We start from the raw sequence: 12,317 nt of genomic DNA on the forward strand, positions 1-12,317 counted from the left end.
CCGCTACTGCTCGAACAGCCAGGTCTTCAGCTTCTTCCTGAAGGAGAGGTGGTCTTGGGTCAGGCGCAGGTCGGTCGGGAGGGAGTTCCAGGTCTTGGCGGCCAGGTAGGAGAAGGACCTTCCTCCTGTAGTCGCTCTTTGGATGCGGGGGACGGCGGCGAGGGCGTGGTTGGCTGTTCGGAGGTGGCGTTTGGGAGCGTAGAAGTTGATTCGGCTGTTGAGGTAGCTCGGGCCTTGGTCGTGTAGGGCTTTGTGTGCGTGGGTGAGGAGGCGGAAGGTGATTCTTTTGTTGACGGGGAGCCAGTGAAGGTCTCTCAGATGTCCGGAGATGTGGCTGGTTCGTGGGATGTCGAGGATGAGTCTGGCTGATGCAATTATAGTCTAGGCCTTAGATTGGATTTTAAATTTATTTCTGAAACATCCTTTTCACTTCAAATAGACTACTCAACTCGAACCCTAAGCAATTTCAAAAACATGATATTCAGCACTCTTCTCTCCTTCTGTTTAACCCATATCATAGACCCTTGGTATATCTGCTTCAAAGACTGGATTTTTTCAATTTGAACTTGCAGGGAAGGAGATTTTGACTGCCCATAAACACACACTTCCCTCGGTTTTGAAGGTAATGCATTGGTCGATGAGCACAGCTTGAAGCCAAATCCCTCTAAAACCGGCATTCTCCTGACACAGAACTCCCACAATGTTTGTGTGTGAAGTCTATAGCCTCAACGATGGGTCCCTGCTCAGCTCAGGCTAGAAAGGCCAGTACCTCAAAGTCATGATTGACTGTGTACTGTTTATTATTTAAGGATTCAGTCCCACCTGTTTGTAACTTCCTGCAAAAAGCAAGTATGAAGAATGCATTTTTGCAATCTTGATTGGATATTGGCAGTAAAGTTTATCGGGCCTACCAGCTAAATAAAGACCCAGATCACAATGCATTTGAAAAGATGTTTCCCAGGTCCTTTTTTGACTCAGGACATTAAACACGTGAAAACAGGTACTTTGGACTCCCCCTCTTTGTTTCTTAGGGTAAAAAACACCTTTTGCCAAATTGTGCTCATTCTCTGTATATCTCTGCCTAAATACTGAAGTGCAAACTGGGGTGGTAAATCGAATGCAGTGGGGCAAAATTATGGAACTCCATGCCTCTTCAGATAGGAGTGAAGTCTAATCCTCTACACTTTACGAACAAATAAACACTTTGAGCCGCATTTAGGGCCAGAGTTACACAGATTTGGGTTTGAGACTATCTAATAGCAAATTGGTGTCATTCGCTACAATGTAATGACAAACAGCTACGTAAAAATGTGTGTTTAACTCAGTTAACGATTTCCAGTGGGTCGAAAATAGGCCTAACAGATTGATATTCATGAGCTAGGTCTCGTTTGCAGCCCATTGGGAATCGCAAAAATGACAGTGATGGGGTTCTGCGGGGGTCAGCAGACCTCCATGTCTGTGATTGCTTTTAAATAAAGAAATTTGTTTTTGAAATGCAGAACATTTTTCTTAAAGGAAAATAGGATAAGTTTCAAAATGTAAAACGAAAAATTGCCTGCTCTTAAAAATGTTTCCTCAACATTCACAAAAGGGAAGGGGCCTTCACGGACACCTTCCCATTTGCAAATGGGTTACCACCAACCAGGAGTAGGCGATACAATGCACATTTTTTTTGCGACTGCATTTTGGTTGCAAATCATTCCCACATACCACTGTGAGTCGCTATTAGGAAGGGACCCCTAAGCACCCTTCCGAATACCGAATTGCAAACCCAATTTGCGATTCAGCAACAGGTTACAGAATTGCAAATTCGTGATTTGTACATAAATAAATGCTTTTTTGCAGTCACAAACGGCCCTATTCTGTGAATTGGGCCATTAGTACTCAAAAAAGCTACATACATCTTACCTTAGAGTTTGTTGGGCAGCATACACTTCCAAAAAGATTGGTCTGAATTCACAATCGGGCAGACTGTCCTGTTTCTGCAAGAAATGCCCCCGCTGACTCCGCTTGTGGCCCAACAGTCTTGGGGCTATCAATTTAAGTACATATGTGGTGTGCCTTATTACAACAGAGGATTTAATGTTGTTTTCTGTTTGAGCACAGCATAAAAGGCCTCGTAGTCCCGAACAGATTTAAAAAAATTACTTCCACAGTCCAGCAAAAACCTCCCAAAGTGTCAGGGTCATTAGTATTGTGTTTTACGAATACAAACTCCCAGTTTGATTAAAAAAAAAAAGAAAAGAAGTTTACTGAGCAATTGCATCAAAGCCAGCAAGCTTTCAGTGTTTTCAGAGATGGCACAAGATCTTCATCAGGCCAGCTGGGATCTCTAAATATATCTTGTGGATGGGTGGGTCACCCGCCAAGCTCTAATAAAAGATTCCAATGGTTATTAGACAAGCAAACCAAATGAAATAGTCATCTTAGGACCTCAGTTGGACTCTCTTTAGCACCAACACACTTCTTTTTTATTGAATGTTTACGCTCTCTGCTTTAGTGATTTCTAAGCTCAGTTATCTCGATATGCATAGAAGAGATACATATGATTTACTGCAAGTGAAAATGTAATTTAAATATTCTTTGCACGTGTTTATTGATTTATTGATGGAGCTATTCAATATATTTCTTGCATTTGAGTAGCACTCAAGCAGTAAGGAGGTTACTTCAGAACGCTAATACATCACAAGTTTACAATTGACATGTACCATGTCACTCAAGTTTTTGCATGTATTCATGATACTAGAGTTTTAAATATAAATGAGAAAAACATACAAAGTGCATAGATTTTTAAAGCATGTTTCATCATTGCATCAAAACTACCTTACAGCCATGCTCATGAGCCCACTCTCACCTTTTCTAAGGAATTGTCCCTTTGTCATATCCATTACTTCTTCAGGCACCCTGGAATAGTTACACATGTCATTGTTCTTCATTGCTTCGAATGAACTATTTTTGACCACTCTATCAATTGCATCTTCATCCAGCTTCTTGCCAAGGAATTCACAGATACGCACCACGCTGCCATGCAGGTCCTATAAAAGCAAAGAATATATTTGATTTTTAGAATACCCTTATAGGTGAGGGTAGATTGACCACCAACTTTAGCTGCAACTGGAGGTTTGTTGGTATGTATTTATGTGATTTATTTATAAAGTTTTATATATCACAAAAAATTATCTGTGAGGGTATCAGAGTGAGTGACAGGTGATATGAAGTAAGAAACAAGCAAGACACACGAGAACAGCCACTTACCTGTGATAGGTGCAAACTATATAATTTATGAAACTAAAGAAAGTAACCTCCATAGGATAGGACAATAGACATGATCCAATAAATGAGTAAATGATCATGGGTAAAGATCAAGAGACAAATGTGACCTAAGGCGGAACTTTTTTCATAAGTAGTGTTTTAACCTCTTTTTTTAAAGAGGCAGCAGAAGGTATCAGTCTGCTTTCCGGAGGCAGGGAGTTCCCACATTTTCAGAGAAATATCCGAGAAGGCTCAGTTGCAAGTTTTCCTTTTTATTGAATATCTTCTGTTTTAGCAACAAGGGGCAGGTGCCTCTAGAGGATCTGCAACCACCAGATAATTCTAATTATTGTGCCTAGTACCTTGGTGGGCTGTAGTGTGAAGATTTGTGAGTCATGCACGCAATTTTTTGTTGTATTTTTGCCTGATAAGGGAGCCATTTTTAGACAAGTATTTCAATGTGAAGTAAATAGGTAGGAACCATAGAGCTGACTGAGACACTCACACCTTATCATAGTGTTACTGTTAGAGTAGATTTAGCAATAGACATTCCTGCAAATTTTTATATGTTTAAGTTATTACGAGGACTAAAAAATGAATTTACTAGGCTATTTTGGTCTGGTTGCACTGACAGCACAACGCGCATGATTTCTCTCTCCTATGTTTTTCCATTTTACCATTTTCAGAACATCATCAAAATGGGATGTATGTTTGCGGAGTTCTTTTGCTCTGTATTAACTAATGTGCGACAATGTTCTCATGTTTAAAAAAAATAAAGGCTGTTTCGGCCTCTAAGGCAGTGGGGATCATTATTATCCATAATTTGGGTAGAGCTTAGAGTATCCCGATTTATGTAACAGAATTTGAAAGATAGGTTTGTGTCATGTAACTTCATTATATCAGCCCTATGTTGCCCTCTCACCTTCTTTAAAGGGCATGATTCTCTATTCCTCAGAACTTATAAAAGGTGCATTATTGGAGATGTGTGACAGACCTTTCTTCACTTTAAAACTGTACTGTCCCTATGTAAGTTTGCTCTTTGATTTTGTACTTAGAATATTTCTGGAGGTCAGTCATACTCTTCCTTAATATGAGTTATTGAATTGACTAACTCATCTTTTTGCTTTATGTTATGATCCTGAATTTTGAATATACTCTTGTGGATTTTACTTTGTCTATTGTCCTGCAAAGGTGTTCTTTTTTTTGCCATAGAGCGCTTGTCCTTTAGGACTGAAAAGGCTCTGATCTTGCATATAGGTTCTTCAGCCCATAAAATGTATTGGAGCAGTCCACAGAAATTACCCATGGATTAAATACAAGTGCACGTCCTAGTAGATGCACATGTCATACGATCTTGAAGAAGAAAAATAAAAGGACGAGAACAAGGATGCCACAGCCTCGAAGACAGTGAATCAAATTTTGAAGAAAATTGCTAAAGGTTCAGGATAAGCACCAGAACAATAAGGTGGGAGCTGGGAGAGTGAGCAGGTGAGCAGCTATGCCCCATTCAGAGATAATTACTAATGTTAAGAACATGAGCCAGCTGTGCTGCATCGCTGTACTTGTTTTCACAATTATTTGTGACTGCACTAATTCATTCTGTTTAAGATCCATCATGCTCTACCAAGCCTTTTGGGCCTGGGTTATCTAGATTAACAAGTTACTTACCTTCTGTTATACTCTTCCTTCTGAATACTTAACAGCAGACTTCTTACCTTTAGTGTAGACCCCATACTAGATGCAGAATCCTTTCATAGCATTGCTCCCAGGCCATGTTAGAGAGCACCAAGCAGCTCAGCATTGGCTTCATTTCAGCTCTGAAGTGACAGAGTCGAGCTCTGTATAAGCACCACCCTTGCTCGCTGACCACGGCTTCTTGCTTGACTCTTTGTGCCTTCGGACACGGAGCAGAATACAATTATCAGTACCAGTGTGTATTTCTCGTATTTTGGACCTTTTTAGCCAGTAAAAAGAGAGTACTCAACAGAATAGCAAGGTGGAAGAGCAGTGAGAAATCTGCACCATAGTGTTGTCAATGGAAAATAACCTGTTCTTCTGATAGAGACTCTAACCCTGATTCCTCACCTTTTGAATAGACACAAAAGCAGTACCTCCAAAATGCGTAGGAACTGTGGAGCGGACTCAGACCAAAAAGACTTTCAGGACCGAATGGACAAAATGCCCTTCCAGTCAGACCAGGTTCTCAAAGCAGTAGTGTTTCAAGAACTGGTTCACCAATGCCCACTTTGAACCTGACAGGACAGGCACTCCACTTTACAAAAAAAAGGACAGCAGACACCATCTATATCAAAATCCAGGCTAGCGAGCAGGGAATAAAGGCCAGTGTTCTCTTGGCAACATACAAAAAGAAATGTGAGGAAGCCAACAGTGAAATGGGGGAATATAAGGACTACCTATTTGGTCTAAGGTGGATAAGCTTCAAAAAGACCTGAAGAAGTTCTCACATGAGAAGGTTTACCCCTATATCACGGATGAGTACATCCAGAAGAAAATAGACAACATGAAGAAGGGCACCTACAGGGAAAGTAGGAACTCAGACAGAACCAGCACAAGTAGTAACGATAGTTAGGAAACTGTTTAGGAGAGGTAGACGAAGAGGTTTCTTTGGAGGTCCCCATCCCCCTTCAACCATATGTACTCCAATGATTTGAACCAGAACTTTGGGTGGCAAGCTATGTACCCAGAGCAATTCCCTGGGATGCAATGGGGTGGGGGGAATGACACAGTACCCACAGATGCTGGATCCTTTTTTAGCAAGGGGCCGAGGGAGAGGTAGGGGCAAACAGAAGGGAGCCACATGGGTTCAGTGGGAGGACCCAGACCAGAGGGTTACCAGAAGCATGGCAAAAGACCCATCCCCAGGGACCAGCAGGGAGTAATCTCTCTCGTAATAAACCTGACACACTCCTGACTGGTTCTCAGAATCACTCCTCTACAAGGGATTGGGTTTGGAACTAACAATACCCTGGATGTTTTTAAGATCCACCAGGGATTGGCGGGTTTCTTTCGGAACATCACGCTTAAAGTCTTTTTGAAGACAACATAGAAGACACAGAACGCAGAGGGGACACAACCTTTCACCCTAAATCTAAATTTGTACCACCTATGGGAAGTCTCCCCATAGAGGTGGCAGCATTCGAACAAGCAGTCATCCACGATGTGAAAGATTTGGGTGGACAAAACAACACCAACTACAACAATCTGTCCAAACAGGAGAAACAAGCTCATGAGGAACTCAGGAACAACCCTGAGATCGTGATCAAACTGGCGGACAAGGGAGAAGCTATTGTGATTCAGAAGAAATCATCCTACGAAACGGAATGCTTGACACTCCTCTAAGGTTCATAATGGGAGTGTCTCATGTCCGGGGACCCAGCGCACACATGAAAAGGGTTCTCCCGCACCTTCCCTACATGGCGGGAGGATTGAGCATTCCATCTTTCTGCTGGTTTGGCTCTCCTCCACCCATGCTGGGCCACGTACGCTGCGGCCTTAATGACGTGACACAGAGGGAGGTGAGCTTAACTATGCTCATGGTGGTACGGGGTGCTGAAGCTAAATGGCGCTGGGAGGGGCAAGGCACTCCAACACTCATCTAGGCGGGTGTAAGCAGCTCTCACGGGGCGTTAGGTCCAGTCTGGAAAGGAGGCCCCGAGCTTTGTGATTATCTTGTGAATTTATCTCCTTTTACGAGTAGATTGCGCTGTTGCTAGCCTAAACTGGCCCGGTTTATTAAGGTTACTATCATGTGACCACTTCCTTTCTATACATTTGTTTTGAGTCGTGTTTTAATTTACCCCAATGTCCCACAGAGTGTGACTATAGGGAGTTGTCCTCACTCTCCCGCCAGTTCAAGTTCTGAATTTCAAAGAACTCGGTAAGATCTGACAAGTGAATGGTTGTGTTCCTCTATCCAAACACTGATGCCAGCATTTTTAACTTACTATTGGGATATGTACCTGATTCTTTTAAATAAAGTGCAGATTGTGCACTATTGTTGGATGTTTGGAATCACCATATGCACGGGGGGACCAGAGTTATGTGTCCATTTGGTCCTAGCCGGTGAGGTAAGGCCCACATATAATTGTTGTTCTCCTGAGCGGTTCGGGTGCACTACCAGGATGTTTGTATGTATGTATGTTTGTATGTATGTTGTTATAGTCACGAAGGCACTGCACTATCTGTTTGACACCTGTTTTTATTGACTGTGTTATAGATTCCCCACGGAAATCATTCCAACATATTTGTAGGGAATATTCTTTGAGAGGGGTTTCTACCCTCTGCCCCTGGATCAAGGAGGTAGGGTTAGAACCCATGGGATCTCTTTCTTTGTGAAGTCCTGATGAAAGCTGGGGTAATAATATTTTTTTTTTGCTGGCTGAAACATGTTGATGTTTGTTTGCAGAGTGGCGGGGTAGGTGACTCATCATAGTCTTTCATACCACCATCCACTGGTCTTGTATTTGACCTTTTAATCTGGGAAGGGAGTCCATGATTAAAATTAGATCATTGTTCACTTGTGATTCTGTCTACTGTGTATTTTATGTGCTGTATTGTCTTCCCCCTCCCTATTGCTCCTTCTCTAGAGTTGGCTTGTGCTGAGGTGTGTTAGCAGCCCTAAGATGAAGCATGACACAGTACGCTGTGTGTGAGGGTAGTTTTAAACACCTGGGTATCTTCCCCTGCCTATTTTAGCACAGCGAGCTAGAACACTAAGTCACTCTTCTTTTTGTGTGTATGCATTGTAAATGGTGGTCGAAGTGGGACTACAACTCCTCCTACCCCTTATCCTTTGTTTGTGGTGACTCCACTTGACAACACAGTGGAGGCAGCCTTGGCCTGATGAAATGGACTCTCAGACAAATAGGCTGCTTTATGGCCAATGCACAGCAGATCTTAATGAAGAGGACTATCCACCTCGACAGAGGCCTTTTCTGCACTGCTTTCCTTTTCTGAGCCCCAGAACAACCCACAAAAAGCTAATCGTTCACCTGATAGTTCATTGTACAGTTGAGGTGCCAGCTTAATGCTCTTTCAGCCAATGAACCTCTCCCCATTATTCGAGGGGTGAGGTGAGACAAAGAACAGTGGGAGTGTGATGGATTGCCAAATGTGGAAAGGAGTTACAGCTTTTGGCAAGAAAGCTCCAGAGGTCCTTAGCAACAGTTTGGAAAAAATGTGGAGCAGAGCTGTTGTACCTGTAGAGCCTAGAGTTCACTCATGCGACAAGCTGAAGTGGTCAAAATAAGGAAGACCGTCTTTACGGTCAGAAGACGCAACGATCAACTATGCAACCGCTAATTAGGAGTGCACTTGAGAGATGTTAAGACCAAGTTAATGCCAAAAATGTGGCCTCACATTCATTTTAGGAGGGAACATGTCATTCAAACTTTAATGCACTGCATCACAACAGGTGATTTAAATAAGGACAGTTGGTCCAGTAGATGCAAAAAGGCAAAGAAGACAGAAAAGGCTGCCCAATACACTTTAATGGTGTTGAGCCAAAGACAAAACATTTAAACATCCAACAGTTTGGATTGCAGAGGGTCTGCCTTGCGTACATGACACCAGGTCAAACATTTGTTCCAGTGCCAGTGTAAATGGACTTCAAAGATTGACTTTGGGAAGCAGTCATCTGCTGCTGCTCAATCCTCATGCATGGAGGTGTAGATTTCATGTGTTCGGGTGTGGAACCCTTACCGGCTCCTTCAACAAAAGATCTTCCTGAAGGGATAGACTTATCAGGGGACAGGCGCTCTTGCTCAGAAGTTCAGGTAGTAGAATATGTTGGCCTAATATGGAGACAATAGGATGGATTGGGCCTGTTTATTCCTGCTCTCCTTAAGAACTCAGGAGAATCAGAAGAGGGAAGGTGTTCAGGAATCTTGCCTTCCACTCCAAACATAATACATCTCCTAGTGAGAATTGTTGTAGTAACTTCATTGCACAAATACTTTGATCTTGCAAGGAAAGATATAGCCATGGTAAACCCTCTGTTGGAAGATGCCTCGTGCCACCTAAAGATGCAAATGGAATTCATGATCCATCAGGAGCTGTTGGCTGAGCTTGTCTTCCCTGGAGTTTAAAGAGCCCGCCAGGTGGTTCCCCACAAGGGAGATGCTCTGATGCTCTAGCCAACTCCATACTTCCAGAGGCTTTTGGCAAAGTACACAGTACCCAGGGTCCAACTCCACCCTGCTGTTTTAGTACTACATGGCGGTGGTACTGTCTGTGAGCACCTACACCAGCCTCTCCTTGATGGATGTAGGAGGGCCTTCAGGGTCAGATGAATGGCCCGCAACCCGAACAGACTTATACAGAGCTAGTATTCCACCAGCAACCAGAGTCCTCTGATCTCCATCTCCCCTTTTTAATCACCCCCTACCTAACAGTAATGCATCTGTCACCACAATCAGCTTCTAGTATATTTTCTCTCAAAAAGTCACCACTACAGAACTTGTGTAGTCTCCTCAGAAACCTAGATGGCATTTGACAAGTTTCCGGTGTGCTGGCCCACTGGGTCTTCAGATGTCACTGCAGGTCCCGCATAGGCCAACTGGTGTAACTGAGAAGAATGCTGTAGAAGGCTAACTGGCCAAGAAGACACAAAGGTTCTCTCATCGAGATCCAGGAGTGAGGTTGACACATCAGGACCAAAGGCCAAATGTCCTGGACTTGTTTCAGCAGAGGTAAGGCTCTGAACTGCATCTTGTCCAAGATAGCTCATATAAAAGAACATCTCTACAAAGGAGTCAGGTGGGGCTTTAGCTTGTTGACCAAGAAAACTAACAATGTTAGGAGGTTTTCCATTGTCTGAAGGTTGTCCTTGACTGGCTTAAGTGATCCCTCCTTCTACAGCCAGTCATAGAGGAAGGGGAAAACTGGTATCCCCAATCTCGAAAGATGGACGGCAATCACTGCCATCAATTTTGTGCACTATCGATGCGCCCTGGCGATGCCAAAGGGGAGCAGAACAAACTGAAAATGCCCTTGACCTAACTTAAACTGCAGGTAACGTCTGTTGGCTGCAGTACAGGTACATAAAAATACACATTCTGCATGATCAAGACCACCATCCAGTCAACTGGTTCCAGGACAGACAGAACCTGCACCAGCGGGAGCATTTTAAATTTGTCTTTACATAAGAAGACATTTGGAGTACACATTTGTAAGGTAGGCTGAGCCTTACATCCTTCTTCTGCACAAGGAAATGGAAACAGTAATAACGCCTCTTCCAGAGCCCTCTTGATGGATCTTTAGAGCGAAAAGCTCACATATCTCACATTAGAATGGAGAGGTGCTACTCTGAGAGCCATTCTAATGTTGGAGGAAGGTGTGGCCGGTCAGAAAAAAAAGTACGGCATAGCCATGCTGCACAACTTTAAGGACCCATCTTCATTTGTGATTTATTGCTGCTACCCTATTAGAAAGTACTGGATCCACAGGGTGGTTGTACCCAAATAAAGGTAAGATAAAGTGGCTTAGAGGCAGTTGCTTCATGGGTGGGGGGACTGGGAGGGCTGATACCCCATGGTAACCTGTAAGTTGACTGCCAGTTCACGTTTTTGGTTTTGAAAGAATATGCCACATTGGGGCCAGGGGAGAAGGCTTCAGCTGCATACTAATTCTCTGGTGTAGCCTTGAAATTTCCTAAACTGGAGAGAAAAGTGTTTAACAGGGGCATAAAGACCCAGGGATTTTGCTCTGACCATACTATCCTTAATACATTCTAATGCAGTATCAGCTGAGAAAGATGTGGATTGCATCCATGCATGGCAACAGAGCACCACACTGGTGTCTGCTGTTTGCTCCAGAGAATCAGTAGTACCAAGGCCAGCAAAAATCATATACTTGGGCACATCTTGACGATCTTGAGTTGTCATGTAGAACGGCTTTGCCTTTACTCTGTGTTAAGTTAGCATGAGCTTATTAGGAGTTTAAACGCCATTTTACCTCTCAGCTGCTTTTGCCCACTGCACATATTGTTATTAATGCTTTGAGCCTAGTAGAAAATTTTGCTTCACACGAGAATAATATGTTTTCCTTTAGTATCAGCTTTGCTTGGTAAGCTATGTCGGAACAGTGAGTGCCGAGGCCTTCAAGGTTATTTCAACAAAGCGGTTGTTTTTCGGTCTGATCAACGCACGTCTTAGACATAACACATAGGCAGCTGTGGCCAACTCTGACTTTTGGCGCGCTTAATAATGCACTGCGCAGAGCATGCACACTCACTTGATGAATATCCGCATGCAGAGAGTTGGTGTAGAAGATTATGTGATCCCATTCTACTAAGACCAGAGGTATGGGGCTGCCCTGCTAAAACCCAAAGAGACCTTCTATAATATAATATAATATAATATACTAGCAAGCGAGGGTAAAACTTAGGTTCTATTCAGACCTTTTCCCTTTAGCATTTTAACATGCTTTCACCCTTTGTATTTTATGGACTAGTAACTATGCTGATAAACTTGTTGCTTATAATATGTTAGCTTGTATTAGCCAAGATCCTGCGCCTGAGAACACAGCATTAGAAATAAATATTTCAAATCTGCACGTGTCCTTATTTAATCCTCGTTCTGGACTGATATGCTAGTATAACGAAAGTGTGTTCATGTGTTCCACTTTACCTGAGGTGTTCTAAGTTCATGTTCTGGGTTGTATAATCATTGGTGGTGTGTAAGAACCAATGAGACACTGATTGCTAGTCTGGTAGGGGATTTTGGATGCTAAGGTGAGTTTTGGCACACCCTAATTCACTGAGGTTCCAAGTCTCTATGCACAGTTCTGTGTAGGAGCAGAATCCCTGCGACAGAGTTGTTTGAGCCAAGACGACCAGCAAGATCTCACTGAGATCCTAGAGTGTGTGAGTGCATCGAGTTAATGAAAACACATCATTAAGTGACCTCAGGGCAAGGCCATCCAAAGAGAACATTTGTTTCCTGAATACCTCAAACCTCTGATACTCTGTCCATGGGTCTGGAGGGGTCATAGGGAATAATTTGGGGCTAATATTGCTCGTAGACACCTGGACCACCAGATTCCCA

The 12,317-nt window shown here is 43.1% G+C and overlaps 1 protein-coding gene across 2 annotated transcripts in view; it reads right to left on the reverse strand.

Annotated features, from left to right (window-relative positions):
- The window catches only part of LOC147701769 (sulfotransferase 2B1-like), a 491,047-nt gene that overhangs the window by 41,553 nt on the left and 437,177 nt on the right, over window positions 1-12,317 (reverse strand). For both annotated transcript variants that reach the window (XM_086930397.1, XM_086930396.1), the window contains exon 5: window positions 2,855-3,035. In XM_086930397.1, coding sequence (XP_086786523.1) covers window positions 2,855-3,035 — 181 coding nt within the window. The remainder of the gene's footprint in view (window positions 1-2,854; window positions 3,036-12,317) is intronic.

This window comes from Lissotriton vulgaris, chromosome 7 (assembly GCF_964263255.1).
Source record: "Lissotriton vulgaris chromosome 7, aLisVul1.2, whole genome shotgun sequence".
In the NCBI taxonomy this organism is placed as follows: domain Eukaryota; kingdom Metazoa; phylum Chordata; class Amphibia; order Caudata; family Salamandridae; genus Lissotriton; species Lissotriton vulgaris.